Source organism: Leptosomus discolor, chromosome 9 (genome assembly GCF_034619465.1).
Source record: "Leptosomus discolor isolate bLepDis1 chromosome 9, bLepDis1.hap2, whole genome shotgun sequence".
Taxonomy (NCBI): Eukaryota; Metazoa; Chordata; class Aves; order Leptosomiformes; family Leptosomidae; genus Leptosomus; species Leptosomus discolor.
The window spans coordinates 45,596,908-45,614,770 of record NC_141399.1 but is presented as its reverse complement, the minus strand read 5'-3'; the positions used below and the strand labels follow the sequence as shown (position 1 = coordinate 45,614,770).

Sequence of the window (17,863 nt, the reverse complement as noted above, 5' to 3'; positions counted from 1 at the left end):
AAGCCTTCTGGTGGAATTCGGAAGCCTCTCTAGTAGCGCTTTGCTGCGAAGAAGATTACTGCTAGAAATAAGGCCAAGCTCGTGTCGGGGACGGCCCCCGGGTCGGCGGGGCAGCCGTGAGCGCCCGTCGCCGCTGGAGGGCGCCCGCGCCCGCTCCCGCCCTGCCCGCCGGCCCTGGCGGGAGGGGGGCGGCCGCCATCTTGCCCGTGAGGCCCGGCGGGGCGGGCAGGGGGCGGCGGTGAGGGGGCGCGGGGCGGGCATGGCGGGGGAGCGCGGTGCCGCCGGAGCGGGCGCGGGGCGAGGGCAGCGCTCTGCAACGGTGGGACGCGGTCCTGTCTTCCCGCCCTGGCCTTGGGAAGAGCCTCGGGCAGGAACGCCCTCGAGGACGTTTTGCCCCCTGCACTGGCGCGTCCTGGGGGAATGCAGGGAAAGCACCGAGATAAGGCAACTGAGGAATCTGCAAGCAGGGCGGAGAGACGAGGGAAGGCCCGTATGGAAGGCAGACTCAGATTTCATGGAAAGGACCCTCAGCGACGCCTCTTCAAAGGCCACCAGAGCCCCCATGGAAGCCCCTCGGGGCTCCAGGCTGAATAACTAGGCAGCTCTGAGAACTGGTTCCAGGAAACAGGATGAATATGTCGAAAGTTCCCAGCAAAACTCACACCCATGCCTGTAACAGGGGCAAAAAAGGTTTGGTAGCTAGCAGCCACCAGCGCAGGCGTAAACTAGTTGCTTCGGACTGAACTGGAGTTGAGCACCGGTGACATGCTGATCCAGTCAAGAGCTGCAGAATTCTGTTGCAGATCTGCCCGATACCTATGTCTGCACACTCAGCACCTGCGGTGCACACCCAGCACCAGTGCACCCGAGTAACCCTGCTATCCCCCCACTGCATTTGGGCTCTGCCCAAGAAGGAGGCGTTCTCTTCACCAGGACTGCGATGGGTGCAGTCCTGTGCTACTAGTTCCCATCTAGAGCAGCTCCCCTGCCACTGGCTCACCTGCGAAGGTGGATACCGGCACCTTACCACAGTCGTACCTCAAGAGCTGAGAGGCTTTTTCCCCTGTTGCTGTGCTACAGACTGATTGAGCAGCATTTTTTAACAAGAATATAAACGGTGCGACAAAAAGCAATTGCCTTTGTGCGCCTGAAGCTCAAAAATCTCAGCAGACACAGGTGTGGGAGACTTGCATGCTTCATGTTTGCTATGTTGACCCACTTCTGACCCGGACAGCTTTGCACGATGGAGAAGGAGGACAACCGGCAGCTCCCTTCCACCCGCTCAGCCGAGGGACACCTCCAGCCCCCCATACTCAGGGCATTATCAGCACCTGCTTCTTAAGCGACCAGTTGTGCTGCCGTTGAGGCCAACGACCAAATTCTCCCTGGCCTCAACAGGAGTAGCAGCAGTGCCTGTACCCGATCCCTAAGTCTGTGGCTGGGCTGGACAAATGACAGACGCAACGGGCAGCAGCAAAAGGGCCTGACTTAAAAAGCAACAACCTGCCACTATTGCCTCAGGTTTGCGGTGGTGTCACACCAGCCTGAAGTAGCCAGGAGCCCTCAACGCAAGCAAGGACTTCAGATGACAGACCCCGCGCTCCTGCAGGTTGTGCACAAGATGGAGGTGGTAACTCCCTCTCCAGGCCAAGCTCACCGATTCAGGGCCGGTCTGCTGCTGCTTGCCTCCACGAGCGCCTTCTTCCCGCCTGGCTCTGCGGATGCTGAGGCTGCTCTGTGCTCCACAAGGGCTCTGCTGGCGCTCAGCACCAGGCAAGGCTGGGCCCGCTCTCACCTCCTCTTTCTCTTGCAGCTTTGCATCAGACGAGCCCTTTCTGAGCACACGGACTGACCTTTCTGCTTTTTCATTGTACTAAAGACTCTCATCCAGGCAAACAGATTACAATTAGTTATACAAATCAAATGGTCAAGAACCGAAACACGATGCATTCACAGCTGAAAGCCTGATTCGCAACAGGAGGTCTTGCCTGCCCCACTCCCGATCCATTTTTGGTTGGAAATGCAATTTCCTTTCTTCCTCCTCCAGAAGGACCATGACTGGGCACATACCAGCGAGTAGGCTGTACTGAAAAGGCAGTGCAGTCTGGAGCTGATGAATGAAGGAGACCCTTCTCCAATTCCAAACCTTACCAAAAAAAGCCCAACCATAAAAGGGACTTTCCGTCTCTACGAAACAACTGACAATTTAAAAGTGAAGGTACAGCTTATTCACAGGGTGAGAAGGAAGAGAATCGTCCAACTCCATTTGCTTTACCTTGGAAACGGTTGAGGCAGCAAAGCATTTTCGGTCATTACCTCTCCGTCTTAAGCCCTGTTTCATCTTAAAAATAAATTAAGGAGCCAGGAAGCAGGAAGACGACAAACAATAAATTTTTACTCGAGGGACTGGGTTCTTCTCCCTCCTACCACAATGACTGTGACTGTTGGTTTCTTCATCTTTCCATCCGTCCTGCAGCACAAGAGTTGAGGTTTTACAAAGTTTTTCTTCTCAGTCCTGCACTGAGCTGAGGTGAGAAAAAGCCATCGTCAGGTTTTGGCAGCTGCTTTTTTTTATTTGCTTCCTTTGCTGCAATGATCAGAGGAGTCAGGCTGAAGAGAGGCTTGGCTAACGTTAAAAATGGGTGCTGCTCAAAGGAAAAAAAAAAAAAAAGAAAAAGAAAAAAGAAAAAAGAAAAAAGAAAAAAGAAAAAAGAAAAAAGAAAAAAGAAAAAAGAAAAAAGAAAAAAGAAAAAAGAAAAAAGAAAAAAGAAAAAAGAAAAAAGAAAGGAACCGTTACTTTCCAAACCCAGTTACTGACAGGCTCAAGCAGTATTCCGCTGGTTACCAGGAACATGCAGAAATAGGACCGAGGGGACCATCTGCACCTGCGTCTTCTAGTCCCGTCCCTTGCTATCACAGGCAACCATGGCCCATCATTCGATTAATCCATTTAGCAAGGTGTCTTCAGCTTGCTGGCATTTTGGCCCTGCCAGCGCTCTGGGAATGCTGCTTGCTGTCCCAGGGCCTTGTTCCTTTCAGGAGACTCCAAATGCTTACTTAGGCTCCTGTTTTCTGAAGACATGGGCTATTTTCGTTGCCAGAAGAGATGAGGGGCACAAGCCGTTCCTCAGGCAAGGCCAGTACCTCTAGGAAACGTTGATCGCAGTGGTATTTAGGCCCATGTGCTCTTCTGAAGGCCACTGAGGTACAGGTGTTCAGCACCAAAAGAGCAGGGAGACAAGGGACACAGCGCTGATGGACTCAGCTCTGGGTTGCAGGGATGGCAGTGCCTACCACCCCATCCCCTGCCCCTCCTGCGCTGGCTGGCACCTTCACAGCAGGGACAGCCAAGTGGCACACGGCGCCACTCCCTATCTCCCACAAAACTGGCCCTAAACCTGCAGCAGTTTTCATCTACTCGACTCTGCCAGGCAACAGAAGGAGTTGTGACACGTCCTGCTCAGCCGTCCCTGTTTTGGTGGCAGAAACCTCTAAAAGTGGGGCTCAGCAGCAGAAACCTCTAAGAGTGGGGCAGGATGGACAAGCCAGGGCCTCTCTGATGCTCACAGGGAGCACCCACAGCCCCTTCCTTCCCACAGCCAAGTCTCTGACCGCTTGCCTGTGACTGATGTCACTGCGCTCCTCCCTGGTCATCTCTGTATACACTAGTCCCCAACCCCATTTCAGGCCTCTGCACCTGGTATCGCTGCACTTTGGCTATTTTGCCACCGTGTAAAACTGAATATACTACCAAAATACAAAATAGGGCCACAGAAACGATCAGAGGGATGGAACAGGCTGAGCGAGTTGGGCTTGTTCAGCCTGGAGAAGAGAAGGCTCCGGGGAGACCTTCTAGCGGCCTTCCAGTGCTTAAAGTGGGCCTGTGAGAAAGGTGGGGAGGGACCCTTTAGCAGGGCCTGTTGCAACAGGACAAGGGGTGACGGTTTCAAACTACAAGAGGGCAGATTCAGACCAGATACAAGGAAGACATTTTTTACACTGAGGGTGGTGAAACACTGGCACAGGCTGCCCAGAGAGGCGGTAGAAGCCCCATCCCTGGAGACATGGAAGGTGAGGTTGGAGGGGGCTCTGAGCAACCTGATGTAGCTGAAGATGTCCCTGCTTCCTGCAGGGGTTTGGACTACAGGGCCTTGAAAGGTCCCTTCCAGCCCAAACCAGCCTGTGATTCCACTTATTTTTCATCTGAAAAGCACCAAGACTGGAGACCAATACAAGGGGGCTCCCTCTGATGCCTTCGAGTTTAGCTGATGAGAAAACCATTACACAGTACAGCTCTTTCACTCGCAGCCGCTTCGCATTCTACCTGCAGAAGTTCCTTGGCAGACCATCGCCTGTCCACATCCACCTCCAGGCAGCAGTTCAGAAAGTCGTGGAACAAAGCAGAAAGTCGCTCGGGGTTCTGCAGCTCTGGTGTTCCATTCGTAGCTATCAAATCCTCCACCTAGGGAAAAAACAAACACGAGACTCCACCTGTTTCTTTCTTATCCGTAACTGCTCATACAGAGCCCATTTTTTAAGGTCCAGACTCCAGCACCAGTTTCTTCCCTGGCAGAGGGTATAGAGAAGATTTTTCTGTACCTACAAAAGAAACCTGGATACAGCCACAGCTACTCCAACATCACAATGATCTTGCCTTGACAGCTGATTTCATTGGGTGACCTAGTGAGTATCAACTACATCAGCAAAAGCCCATTTTGCTTCTCCAATGACTGACACCAGCTTTGCTGGCTATTTGAAAGAGTGAATTTGGTCTAGCTGTATTCCTTCAAAGGATTTTTACATAACATGCATCTCTGCAGTGCTCACTGCTCCCTAAAGTACAGCTCCCATAAAACAAAGGGAGTCAAGTTTTTTGCTCTGTTCTAGACAAACATGGTAACCGGATGAAAGAAAAGTAAATCCATCAGCTTATTCCTTGGATAAAGAAATAGAAATTGGAACCTCATTTTCAACACCGACATCTAAGCTGCATGCACAAATACATTACGAAGAAAACGCGTAACTGGGCAGACAGGAGCCACCTGCAACTCTGTCTTTCAGCAGTCTCCAAATTCCACATCAGCCAGTCTTCCTGATACACCTCAGGCCCAGGAATTGGAGCGTCATTTTGCAAAACATCGGGCGAGCCTTATCCAGTGTGGTGCACTCATAACCAATGAGTGTTTGCAGTGTCTGCAAAGGGGCAACGAGTTTGAAAAGACTTCTCTGCCTGCAGATACAGTCCAAATGCTTTTCACAAAAATTGCCCAACTGCAGAACTGCCCGCTGAAAAATTTCTGTCATTCAGAGATACAGCTCAAAGAGAGTTCAAAAATCGCACGAGACATTTCAAGCACTGTTGAAGGCCAAAGTGGCACATTCCTGACCTGGCTACATGTCACTGCTCTTTGGAGGTTCTCCCCTTGACACAACCAAAGCTACAGTGTATGCTGAGATGCTCCGGTGACAGTTTTAGAAGCGGGACCTGGGGGAACTACTTCCAGCTGATGTGACTGGGATTTTGTCACATGGGGGTCTAAACATGGAATAGGTTTGAAAGACAGTGGGACCTGATTTGATGTGCACCTTACCACAAGAGGATCTTCATGGAGGTAAGGAGGTTCTCCTTCTGCCATTTCTATTGCCGTGATCCCAAGTGACCAGATGTCCACTTTGGGGCCGTATGCTTCTCCTAACACCACTTCTGGCGCCATCCACTGCAGAGTCCCGACCATTGTGCTCCGTTTACTCTGCTCAGGGCTGATCCAAGCACTGAAGCCAAAATCAGCTGAGGAGAAAAACAAGTGTGGTTAAAGGCAGCTTGAATTATGAAAGCAAGCAAAAGAAACCCCCACTGCATGCCTGAGAACACGTTGTTGAATCTGTCTGGAAAAGCGGCCGTGCTCTCTTTACTCAGTGCTGTAGCCAAGGAAATCCTCAAGTTTCCTGCAGTGGCTTTTGTTTACTTGAAGCTTTAGACTGGACTTCCCTCCCACTGGAAGGGCCATACACAAACCAAAGCCACTCTTTACAACACCTTTTTCCTTTCTACCCCTCTCTGCACGTTGGAATTGGGCTCGCAGCTTGCAGCAGTGGTCAGTGCACTACCACAGGCATCGCTTTTGGGGAACTGGCAGTCAGTCAAAAGCAGCCCCATGCCACAGTCTGACCAAGAATACCTACTCAATTTGACAGATCCATCCATTCCCAGAAGAATATTGTCGCTTTTGATGTCTCTGTGAATCACTCCGTTTGAGTGAAGGAAATCCAGGGCTTGCAGGCACTGATAGATAACAAAGAAACATGGGGGTAAAAACTGATGACCTGATTTCATCACACAAGAAAGGAAAGGCTGCTAAAAGATTTAATTTCTAGAGGAATTGTGAGTAATGCCGGAAAATTGCACCGTCAAGAGGAACAGCTTGCTCCTTCAACACTGTTAAAGTAATAACTTTCTAAATGAAGGCGTAACAGGTTTGGAAAGAGAAATGTCCATTACTGTCACAGACTAGCCCCTGAAAGCGCAGACAGCAGGGCTGCTGCTGCACTCAGTGTGCTATCTCCATCCGTACGACAAACCATTGTTTGCCAAAATGAGAAAGTCCCTCCCTTCGGTATGAAGTGGATCACTGTTGGGTGGGCGGTTGCATGACAGAGGGTTTATTGTCAGGCTCTAGAGCAGATTTGGAAATAGCATGTCACTCTTTTTTCAGGAGCAAACACCTTTTTGGGTGGCATGCTATCCTTTTAAGCTGAGGACTGTGACAAATGAATCTCTACTTTTCTTTGCTGTTATTTTAAAATTCTGCCACCAGCATGTTTGCTTTTATGGGCAAGGAACGCAGGACAGACACGCTCCAGGCACGTGTTTAAATTTAGAGGCAGAGTTGAGAAGAGTAAAACTAAAAAAAAAAAAAAAAGAAAAAAAAAAAAGAGGAAATACAATAACAGTATTCAAGAGCGTAATGACAGGGTATAGTAAGCGCAGTGATACCGGCAGGGAGTTCACTTAAGGTGCTCTTTCTTCTCCATATTCTAAAAGCAACACAGAAACAAAGCTCTCAAGATGAAACCCCTCTTGTTCTTACCACCTGTTCAGAAATACCATCCTGGCCAGGGAAGCGGAAGCACACGCTAGATCCCTTACCTCCCTACAGACAGCTGCGATCTGCCATTCATCCATAGAGGTCTCCGTAACAACATTTGTTAAAGAGCCTCCGGCCAAGTATTCCATAACCACCCAGAGCTCATCGCCGACCAGGTAGCTGAAAGAAGAAAACAATGGCACTCAGGTGAACAGGCAGAGTTAAATAACCTCAGGAAAAAGACTGCACTTGGTTTTGGTTTCCAGGCCATTTCTAAATGAAGACAGGCGAAAAGGACTGGACATTCCTTCTAGGCTATACGTACCTAGAAACTGTCCGGTCTAAACAAGAAAGGCAGGTAAGTGAAAAATTAGGTGTCTTAGATGGCAAGCAAGTGAAAAATGCAGTTTAGTACCAGCAAAGATAAATCTTGAACCAGGAGGTAGCACGTCAACTGGTTCATCATCTTAACACACCAATTCCAGGATCAGCTCCAGAAACAAGGCAACACAACTTTCATACTTGTCCACCGTAGGAGGGCGTGTACCACTGAGGACAGACATCGGTCAACAGTCTGGAAAACCTTACATAAAATACACTCAGAGACAACAAAAAACCCAAGCACAAAACAACACGAAGGTAGTGAACTTACAGGCTGTTGTTTTAGTAAGATATGGCTGATCTGGGCTTTTGAAAACTGCCTTCAAACTATATATGCCAGAAAAGATTAATGCAGACAAAACACAATCTTCTCCCATAAATTTTATATGAGCAGATAAACAATAAAAGAGGTCAATTTTCTGCCAGAGACCAAAAGGGTTTTTAATCTTTGGCTTGCAGTACGTAAAGGAACATTCATGTGATTGTACCAGAACTACTTACCTGTCTAAATAGTTAACAATATTGGGGTTCTTATTTTCCCTCATGATCAAGATTTCATGAAGAAATACTTCCTTTTGGGGCTCTCGATGGAGATCCATTTGCTTTATGGCCACCTAAAGGGACATGGAAAACCATTAATTTGAGCAGTCGGTTGCACAAGATCAGAATGAACATGGAGGGAGTGTTTTTGGAATGACGTAGCAGAGCTCTGCCAAGCTGTCCTGTTCCTAGACATAAGAGGTCAGCAACTCACACTACAACACCCTGTTTCTCTGCTAGCTCGGCTGCTACTTACAGGACACGTGGCCATGTATATTTTGATTGGTGAATCTGTAAAAATGGTCTTTAAACTATCAGCCACAAATCTCTAACAGCCCTCTCTAGACCTACATTCTTTTGAACTGCCTCAGTTTATCACCACTATTACTAGTCATGCACATTTTGCAAGCAGGAAGTGATTTTGTTACTGCAAAAACATAAAACCGGCTGGTAATGCTTCAGCAATTACGTGATTTTTGATCATTATTTTAGCAACTGCTGTTATTCTTGACTGCATCATTGAAAGCAAACTCAAACGTACCTCCCTTATCAAATGCAGTACTAAAAAGATCCTTAAGGTTACGCAAAGAAAATATGATTCTAGCACCTCCTAACGTCTTGAACTTTGATTTTGCAACTCTAAACACCATTCTTTCACACAGTTAAGATTTGCAATGCTTTTCCGCGTTTAAAACCAATAATCCGTTCTATGGTATCGTATGGATACACCCAGGGTTATAAGCAGAGCTTAGGGCTTTTAGATCCCTTGTAGAACTCCACCTAAGAGCAGGTATAAAGTGCAGCACTGCAGGTGGAGGAGAAATACCCGTAACATTCAGATGGTATTTGCTGACAGCCAGAAATGGTCAACCAGAAATCTTAAGCTGTAGCCCCAAGGAACAACAGGATTCGTTAAGACACCACTTTGTCTGTTGATTACTAAAATGACCACTTTTGCTCTGAACCTCTGTAGCCATCCCGCCTCTGCCTCATCATGATTTGCTTCTCAAGCCCCTGGCCCCCACTTCCCTGCAACCAGTTCACGGGCTGGCATGGGCTGTCACCGACACCGGACCTAAACACGACCGTATTGTTTTGGAGAGACCTTTGCTCTTGATATATGTCTTCTCATTTGTCAGTGTGCGGGCCAACCAGCTTCAGGACGACTAACACACAAAACTGCGTCTGAAACGCAGTGATCTCTCCTTAGTTAGGTCTTTGAAGATGGAACACATGATGGAAAAGATGCTAAACAGTATCACTGCCTGAACCTGGGATTAAGGTAAATTGGGACTGAATGACCGCAGCCTTCAGCAGCGAGTGGATGCACTAATACATTCAGTAACTAAGACAGAGCTAGCGTGTCCTGAGCGCAGCAAGCGCTCAGTTCCTGAGGCACAGAACCACATGGCCCTTAAAGAGCTTTCCCCGAAAACCTGAAGACAGCACATGAGCTATTTGCAGGCTGGCGCCAGTCTGTGCTTCAGAGGAACAGCAGCCTTGGCAGTAAAGATCTCCTGGCGATCCGAAAGCCCAGCCACAGTTCGCACCGGGGGGAAAAGCACTGAACACCTGCAAAATCTGCTGGGGTTGTTGACACTTACCTCTTGTCCCGTGGCAATGTCGAGTGCCACATAAACAGTTCCAGACGCCCTAGAGACAAAAGAGCAGTGAAGAAATGAGCAGTGGTTTAGACCCTGTAAGTGAAAGCCCTGACAGGAGATCTCTGCTGCCTCTAGTGTTTCTAAAACACCTTGGTTCCTGCACTCCCTCAGCCAGCAGCGCACAGTGCAGCAGCCCACCAGCCCACCAGCCCCCTTTATCCAAGAGAAAACTGATGTCCAACATGAAGAGAAAGGGCTGGTGCTAATCTCCAATGTTCATACTAAATTATTTTAGTTCAAAACTGAAGGGCGGGGAAAATAATACATTTAATTCTTTTCCCATTTTCTCCAGTTTTGCTCTCTTGGGCTTTATTTTTTCCTTCTCCTTTTTTTATTTTTTTTTTTTTCCTTTTCTTGATGGGTGGGTGGGTGGGTGGGTGTGGTTTCTTTCCAGAGAATGTAACACACACAGTCTAGTTGTGCCTTCTCACACCTCTTATTTGGATCTATCTGCAAAACTCAGGCAACACCATGCATAACTATGCAGTTATAAGCCTGATCACTGAATACTTTTTCAAGCAAAATATGTGAAATAAATGTTATTGAGAGCTGTTATTTATCTGACAACTATCGGGTTGCAAGCTGCTCTTTCAGGCAATAAAGTTGTTTCTCCTTTCTCTAGCGTGGCCGTAGTATTTTGAGACATACAAAAATGATTTCTCCTAAGAAAATAAGCAAACGGGTGCCACAAACTTGAGGGACAGGAGATCTTCCAGGTCCTGCTCCTTGCCACAGCAGACAAGACACTGCCAGCATCAAGTATTCTTTGATGACGCCTTCTGACCACAGTTAAGAACTCTGATCAGTACGGAGAGACAGGAGAGTCTAAAACCAGTGTCTGAACACCTTGGGAGCTTGCCTGACTTCACGCTTGGTATTACACCAGCAAAATACCTGGCCCGTGTTTCTGTGTAAGTAACTGTGACTGGACTTACCCTTGCCCGATTTTTTCAAATCCAGTGTATTTCTTCTTAGGATCTCCCATGCTCACAATGCTCCCTGAAAGAAACAACATTAACAATGGAGATTCCGCCTTCCAGCAGGTCAGAAACGCAGCCCCACTCTCTGGGGCTGTGAGCCATTTGTAGGCAACGACAACAATACAAGCAGCTCTGCAGCACACAGAGAGTCTCCCCGAAGCCTGATTTTCTACAGTCCTTTGGAGAGTTACCTTGACAGGAAACCAAGAACATGGAGGAACATTCACAGGAGCCAGATATCAGAAAAGAACAAGTACCAATGCAAGTGTTTGCTGTCTAGAAACATTCATGAGCGCTGGAACAACAGAGCCTTCATTGTCTTAGGAATAAATAGTCTGTGCGACTCAACAGAAGGCTGAAGTCTTCTGAAGATTAATTGCTGTTGGGCTTCTGGAATCCTGCCTGCCAGCATGGCAAGACAACGGGGCATCACCACCACCTGGTACGCTCCCTGTTAAACAATTTTGCTGGCCCTGGCAGGATCACTAATGGGAGCTGCAGGAGAAGAAATGACACCAATAGAATATCTGGGGCAGGGGAGCGCCTTGAGGCTTAAAAGAATCAGCTTAGTGCTGTAGTTGTCCAAGGGTTTAAAAAAAACTACAAAACCCAAACCAAAACCCAACACAAAAACACCACACCAAAATATCCCAAACCAAAACCCCAGCAGACTTCTGCAAAGTGTTTTGCTCCAAGGACAGCTGAGAATCAGGAGTCTAAAGACAACTGAGGAACCTAAATATTCTGCTCCATTTGGCCATTAGCACACAGGAGTTCACCAGGTCATTCACTAGGTCACAGCCTTCTCTGCTCAACCAGAAACAAACTCTGCTTTTGCCTTTAGCCTAGAAGGCAGCTCAGGCAAAGCCAACCCTGTCACAGCTACCCTCGGTGGCAGAAGCAATGCCCAGAGTGCTCTCTTGCTTCCTCTTAAGCACAGGAACAGTTTGTGCAGGGAGTCGAGTCTCTGTGACACTAAACTGAGGATGACCATTGAGTACCTATAACCCCGAGACGCGCACACAGCGTACACAGCTTTATCAGACAAGAAATACAGAATACGTACTCAGTTTCTCTAGGATCTCCTCATCTGTCATTTTGGATTTTTCTCGCTGCCCATCCGTGTTTCTGGACGAAGTGTTTGAGTTTTCAGGCTGAGGAGTGGTGGCTTCTTCAGCTGGTGCTGGTGCAGCGGCAGGTTCAATGACAGAGCGTGTGTTGATCTGTGACAAGTATTTTGTGTCAGAAAAGTGGCTTGCAGACATGCCCTGAGATCCTATTTTACATGCAAACCCTTAGGAAGATCCTGTCTGCCCCATCCAGGGCTCTTCGACAATGTTTGGTTTTGCCGTCCCCTTCTCAAACTCAACAGGCAAACATGAAAGGCTGGTTTTACACAAGTTCATGGCCAGTTTCATTTTCAATTTTCATTGATTTTCGGAAAGATGCCCGAAACAATGAATTTACTGCGTTATAAGAAGAGAGAAATAGATCTGACCAGGGCCCCAGAGCCTTGCTCCTCCATGCTCATGTGTTTTCAGGGGTAACAAAACGATGCTTTAGTTGGTACCCAAGTGTCCGAATAGAAGCAGGAAGCATCTCCCTTTTCTGATCACAGCGGTGGAACTGACTTCTCAGCAGGATTTCAAGCCTTAGGGAGTGGCCGTTTGGAACTGCGTTCCGGTCCTTCACAGACCTCCCTTCTCTGCACAAGGCAGAGCTGTGGAGGGTTCTCCTCACCAAACTGCAGCCATGGAAAAGCTAAGGGGTGTGTCAGTGACTCAGGTGAAGCCCTAGGTCACGGGAGGACTCCAGCCCGTCCATCCGTCAGCGGCAAATGCTGTCTGATCAGAAACACGCAGCTCTGAATTACACCCCCTGCAGCGCTAACCAAAGCTGGGACTTACTGATTTTGTATGTTCAGGCCGTGGTGCAATAACAGGTGGAGGTTCATTGTCATCTTCCTCCTCTTCATCATCTTCATCCTCTGCCTCAGAAACAGAGGGAGCTAGCGGGGGTTCTGATGCTGGTTTTGTGCTCTGTGGACAGACAGCAGCATGAGTGACAGTCACCACTTTGGCACTTCAGAGGTTTGAGAACCACACAAAACTTTAGTCTGCTCAGACACCAGCAACCAATCTAGACACGTCTGTAGTCCTACAGGCCTCAGTGCTAAGTTCCACACGGCACAACACGATTTAAAGGTTACAAATTACTGGGCGGTTTCGTTCATTTGCCTTGGTGCTGTTTGTGTTTGCTACAAACAACTACATCATTCCCGGCCTTAGTTAGAGTCTAATTTCACAAATGTAATGCTCGAGTACATCACTAGGAACCACATCTGCTCGCTGGTGAATTGCTTTAGCATTGGGTGCGCAGAAACGGTAACGTTAACCAGAAGCTGACAGCTGTCCACTGGCCAGGTTAATTCACACACTTCAAAGTGCAAGGCCTCCTCCATCATCTTGGTGGGAATCGCGTTTTGGAGAGAAAGGCTGTTTGTCTCTCTACTAATTCACCCGAGGGGTAATCGTGTTGCCTGTTCCCACAGCGCTGAATTTCCCTGTTCAGCAGCTCCTTTTGCAGCACCATCCTCCTCTTCACCCAATCAGAAGTGAACACATTGATCTCTCCACTCTTCGCCCGGAGCCCAGAGTGAATGCAGCCCTCTCAGCAGCAAGGTGCACCGCGCCGCCCTGCCCGGGGCTGCCAGGCAGGCATCCCGACTGCTCACCCAGCCTCCCCTTACAGGCATTGGAGAATAAAAGCCAACTTTTAAAGGGAAATGGTGAAACAGGCTGCTAATCTGGCCAACGCTGGGAATGATACGTCAGACGTTCTAAACGCCAGTTTAAGGGCCAGCCCTCTCAAGGCTGGCACTCTGTCACAAAAGGCAACGCTCACAGCTCGCTCCACAGTTCCTAAACGCTAGGCAAGTAAAAGGTAACTTTCACACTTACCGAAGAACAGGCTTCCATGTATGCACGGGCGCTTTTATCTGCAATGGGCAAGGGAAAATTAACCAGATGCTGTTATAAAACTGCCTGTTGTGGGGAGTCCCACAAAACACGTAAATCCAAACAGATCGCATTTTTCGTCCACAACAGCCCTCTGGCAGCAATAGTTATTTTACATTGCAAGCAAGAGAGCAGGACAATATACCAGGTTATTCTTTTTCTACAGTTTCTTGTGTCTATTTTTTGGCCTTTTTTTTGCCCCCAGTCAAACAGAAACTTGCTGAAGAAAACACAAATTGCTCTATTACAGTCAATGCTTCTGTTCTGCCCAAGAGCTACCGCAGCCTTTTTTGGTAGAACGGTTTGGGCTGGAAGGCACCTTAAAGGCCACCCAGCTCCAAACCCCTGCCATGGGCAGGGACACCTTCCACTAGAGCCGGTTGCTCCAAGCCCCATCCAGCCTGGCCTTGACCACTGCCAGGGAGGAGGCAGCCACAGCTGCTCTGGGCAACCTGTGCCAGTGCCTCACCACTCTCCCAGGGAAGGATTTCTTCCTCATCTCTAACCTAAATCTCCCCTCTTTCAGTTAGGAACCGTTACCCCTCGTCTTGTCACTACCCTCCCTGACAAAGAGTCCCTCCCCACCTTTCCTGCAGCCCCCCTTTAAGTACTGGAAGGGCACTAGGAGGTCTCCCCGCAGCCTCCTCTTCTCCAGGCTGAACAAGCCCAACTCTCTCAGCCTGTCCTCGCAGGGGAGGTGCTTCCAGCCCCCTCATCACCTTTGTTGCATCCTCCGGACACCTGGTAACTTAATGGTATTTTTGCTTGAAAATCAACTCCGTGATTACGGAACAGCAAAAGAACACACCGATGCAAAAGCCAGATACCCTGCACCTCATCAGACCCTCTGCTTACCTACTAGATCTGTCATCAGCCAGATTTTGTCTAGCAAATAACAGAAAGAATGGGCCAAAGACAAAAGGACATGGAAAATCACGTCACAGACTTGCTTCTTCATCTTCGCAACGCCACACGACAAGTCTGCAGACTGGGCCCGACCAAGGGGACAAAACAGCACTCTCGTCACACCCTCCCGGAAGGAGTGTGCTACGGAGACTGCTCTGGGCACCGACACCTTCCCTCTCCTCTGAGGCAACGGTCCTGTTACATCACAATAGCAGCCCGCCTAGGGTGGTTTGTGATGTCATGCATAGCAACCAACTCTGCTCGGCAGCTGATGCAAGGATATCCTTGAAAAACGGGCTCAATCACAAAGTACCCCAAAAAATCCTCTTAGTCTGGAACCTATTGCTCAAAGGATCCAAGAGTAGCTCAGAAAACGCACAAAACAAGCACACCCTGTACCCCCATCTGAACACTGTGAAGGAACAAGGATGCAAAGACAAAAAGGAAACGTGACCTTCGGCCACTAATGCTTCTGACTAAAAATGGTCATGGTTGTTCCATCTAGTAACTTAGTTCAAAAAACAAGCGACAAAGAAAAGTCAATGAGTTTCCTAAGAATGCTTCTTGACCACTTGAACGTCGAACGTCCGTCTGGCTCCTCTCGGGGCCTGACACCCCCTTTTTCCCAGCGAGATGTCGACTTACCTCCTGACGTAAAGCTCAGCTACTTCTGGTTGTTAACTCTCTCTTTGGAATCAGAACGTTTGAGAACATCTAGGACAGCTTGTGGCTTCTTCTGCTGCTCCAGTTTTGTTATGTTGGAGGTCTGCAGTAGCCTGGCCCCACTGCTCTGGAATGCCCTGTAGATGTCAACGGGAAAGAATCAGCATTTAGAATACTGAACAGCCGCAGCCTCACAGACCTTTACCAAGATCCCGTGCTACCTGTAAGATTACTTTCAGAAACTTTGATTGACACCTTACAATTCAAATTAGGAGCTTAGACATTAGATGCAATCATTCTCTTCTCTACCAAAATAGAGAGCTAAAACCAGGAACCAACTTTAAAAAGAAAAGAAAGTTACGACTGTGATGGGAAAAAAAGGCCATGACACTCATCTTTAAATCAACTCTCCTCTTCCCATGGAATAATGATTTAAAGCTTAGCTGGTTTTCCTGGTGATTCAGTGCAGACACAACATGACTGTTCTATACTTGTGGACAACACCGTGCATTTTAGGAGCTTTACACTGGATTTTTAATGCTTAATAACGCAAACACATCTTGCTGCAATGACCCCTGCTGTCGGATTAAAAGGGAAACCCCACCCTGGTACAATTCGTTTTCAGCACACCAGGGAACGCGGCGGGGTTAAGAATCTGCATGGAAATTCTCAGAATCCTCACACTGAGTCCTACCACCGCTGCTAAGGATGTCTCTCTTTCGAGCTCCCGTAGCTCTCTAGGTTCGCTACTGTAAAGATGCGGAAACTGGGGACTCGGGAAATGGGCTGAGAGTGCCAAAGCCTTGCATGAATTCTCGGATGTCTTACGAGTGAGGGTGGCATTTGAACACTGACCCCATCGCTGAAAGCCGCATCTCGGTGTTGAAATTATATTGATGACAAATTGCTTTAAATACCCAGTATAATTTCCTAAATTTGAAAGCCTGTCATTTTCCCCATACACTGCACAGCCAACACCTACCAGCGAATTGCAGGGCTTACTGAATGAAAAGCTACACCTGAAGTACATTTCCATGGGGCTGAAACTGTGCCTTCTGCTGCCTGTGAGGAGTTTTGAGTGCCAGACTCGCTCCAGCCGCTCCACATGACCTGTGGGAGAGACTCATGAGTGGGGCGGCTGAGCAGCGCAGCTGAGCTGGAGCTCTGAGGGAACTGGGGGAGCAGCGAGGCACAGCAAAGGTGGAATCCCTCTCAAAATCCAGCTGCATTTCCTGCTGCTGATCACAACTCTTTGAGCCCAGCAGCTCGGCCACTTTTCAGCCCACCTCACTGTCCACTCGCCCAGACTGTACTTCATCAGTTTGTCTGTGAGGACACCATGGCAGGCTGTGTTGAACACCTTCCTAAAGCAGAACTAACACCCACTGCTCTCCCATCGCCACCAAGCCTGACACCTCCTGGTAGAAGGCCGTCAGGGTGGTTCAGCATGAAACCTGGGCTGACTGTTCCTGGTCCCATTCTTAGCCTGCCTTTGTGTGGAAATGGCTTCCAGGAGGACTTGCTCCACCAGCTTCCCAGGGACTGAGGTGAGGCTGACCAGCCCCTAGTTCCCCACATCCTCCTTCTTAAAGACAGCAGTGACATTTGCTTTTTTTACAGTCATCAGGAGCATCCCCAGGCACCGCAGCTTTTCAAAGAGAACCAAGAGTGGCCTTGCAGTGACATCAGCCAGCTCCCTCAGCACTCGTGGGCGCAGCCCATCACTTCCCACGGCATTACAAAAAGAGAAGACCCCTTCCCTTAATTCTGTGAACGCGCTAACTCAAAACACGCTCCTTTCTGCCAGTGCACTTCAAAGAACGCAACTGAAATGCTGTCTCCTGCATGTTTCAGAGACTCTCGTGCTGTCATCGCACTAGCAGGTTTCAAACCAAGCCCTTCTGCGGCCCCCCCTGCTGCAAAAGCAACAAGAGCCTTGCTCCCATTCCTGGAATGTAAGGGCATTTAAAATAAACGACCCAAAAGCCTCAGGCACGTTGCCTTCTCACTGCTGCACAGGTCTCTTCAAAAGTACACCACCTGAGCTCCGTTTTTACTGCAAACGCAAAGCAAAATCCAAAGGACAGGATTCCCCAGCTTCACCAGAAAGTTATTTTTCAAAGGCCAGTCGCACAACGCAGGCACGTGTTACTGGCTTTCCAACTACAAGGAAGTAACTGACTGAACGCCTTCCCCTCCTTGGAAACACGTGATTAGAGCAATCGGAACAGAAGGCTTTGGAAGGGCTGTAGCATGTTCTGCAACCGAAACAGAAAACGGGGGCAGAAGGTAAACGCGATGCCCCACAGCCAACAGGAAGCAAACCGAGACGTAGACGCCCGTTCGCGCTGCTGATACTTTACTTTTATCCCCTCCTCCCGGGAAGATGGAGCGAAGCCTGGCTTTCTTGTTCCTCTCCTCGGGGGCCATGGGGAGCGGTTTGGAACTGTGGTTTAGGGCTGAAGAATCGCGATTGTTGCTGTTCATTCTCAGTGGTGGGGCTGGAGGTTTCTCTTCAATATCGAGACTATCGGACATCTTCAGCAGCCCTCACAGCCTCCTGCAAAAGCAGAACAGAAAGCAAGCCTGTCAGGTCAGGACGCCAAGGCTGGCGTCCTGGGGAGGAA

General features: G+C 48.7%; 1 protein-coding gene across 1 annotated transcript; it reads right to left on the bottom strand.

The window, feature by feature from the left end:
- Positions 1–29: 29 nt before the first annotated feature.
- Positions 30–17,774, bottom strand: LOC147414929 (serine/threonine-protein kinase PAK 3-like). The gene is made up of 16 exons (XM_086470691.1): positions 17,600–17,774; positions 17,419–17,494; positions 15,242–15,373; positions 14,697–14,752; positions 13,611–13,648; positions 12,558–12,689; positions 11,717–11,873; positions 10,606–10,669; positions 9,611–9,659; positions 7,968–8,080; positions 7,148–7,265; positions 6,184–6,283; positions 5,571–5,788; positions 4,325–4,462; positions 2,522–2,645; positions 30–412 (listed from the first exon to the last, which is right to left on the bottom strand). Exons 1-16 carry the CDS (start codon positions 17,772–17,774, stop codon positions 30–32), a joined length of 2,073 nt encoding a protein of 690 aa, XP_086326817.1.
- Positions 17,775–17,863: the final 89 nt, after the last annotated feature.

Excerpts from the sequence above, each read along its gene's own strand:
- LOC147414929 (XM_086470691.1), bottom strand. The coding sequence starts at position 17,774 with ATGTCCGATAGTCTCGATATTGAAGAGAAACCTCCAGCCCCACCACTG. Across the intron at positions 13,649-14,696 it reads AGCACACTCCTTCCGGGAGG|ATAAAAGCGCCCGTGCATAC; the intron begins GTGTGACGAGAG and ends TGCCCATTGCAG. Across the intron at positions 9,660-10,605 it reads TTTGAAAAAATCGGGCAAGG|GGCGTCTGGAACTGTTTATG; the intron begins GTAAGTCCAGTC and ends TTTTGTCTCTAG.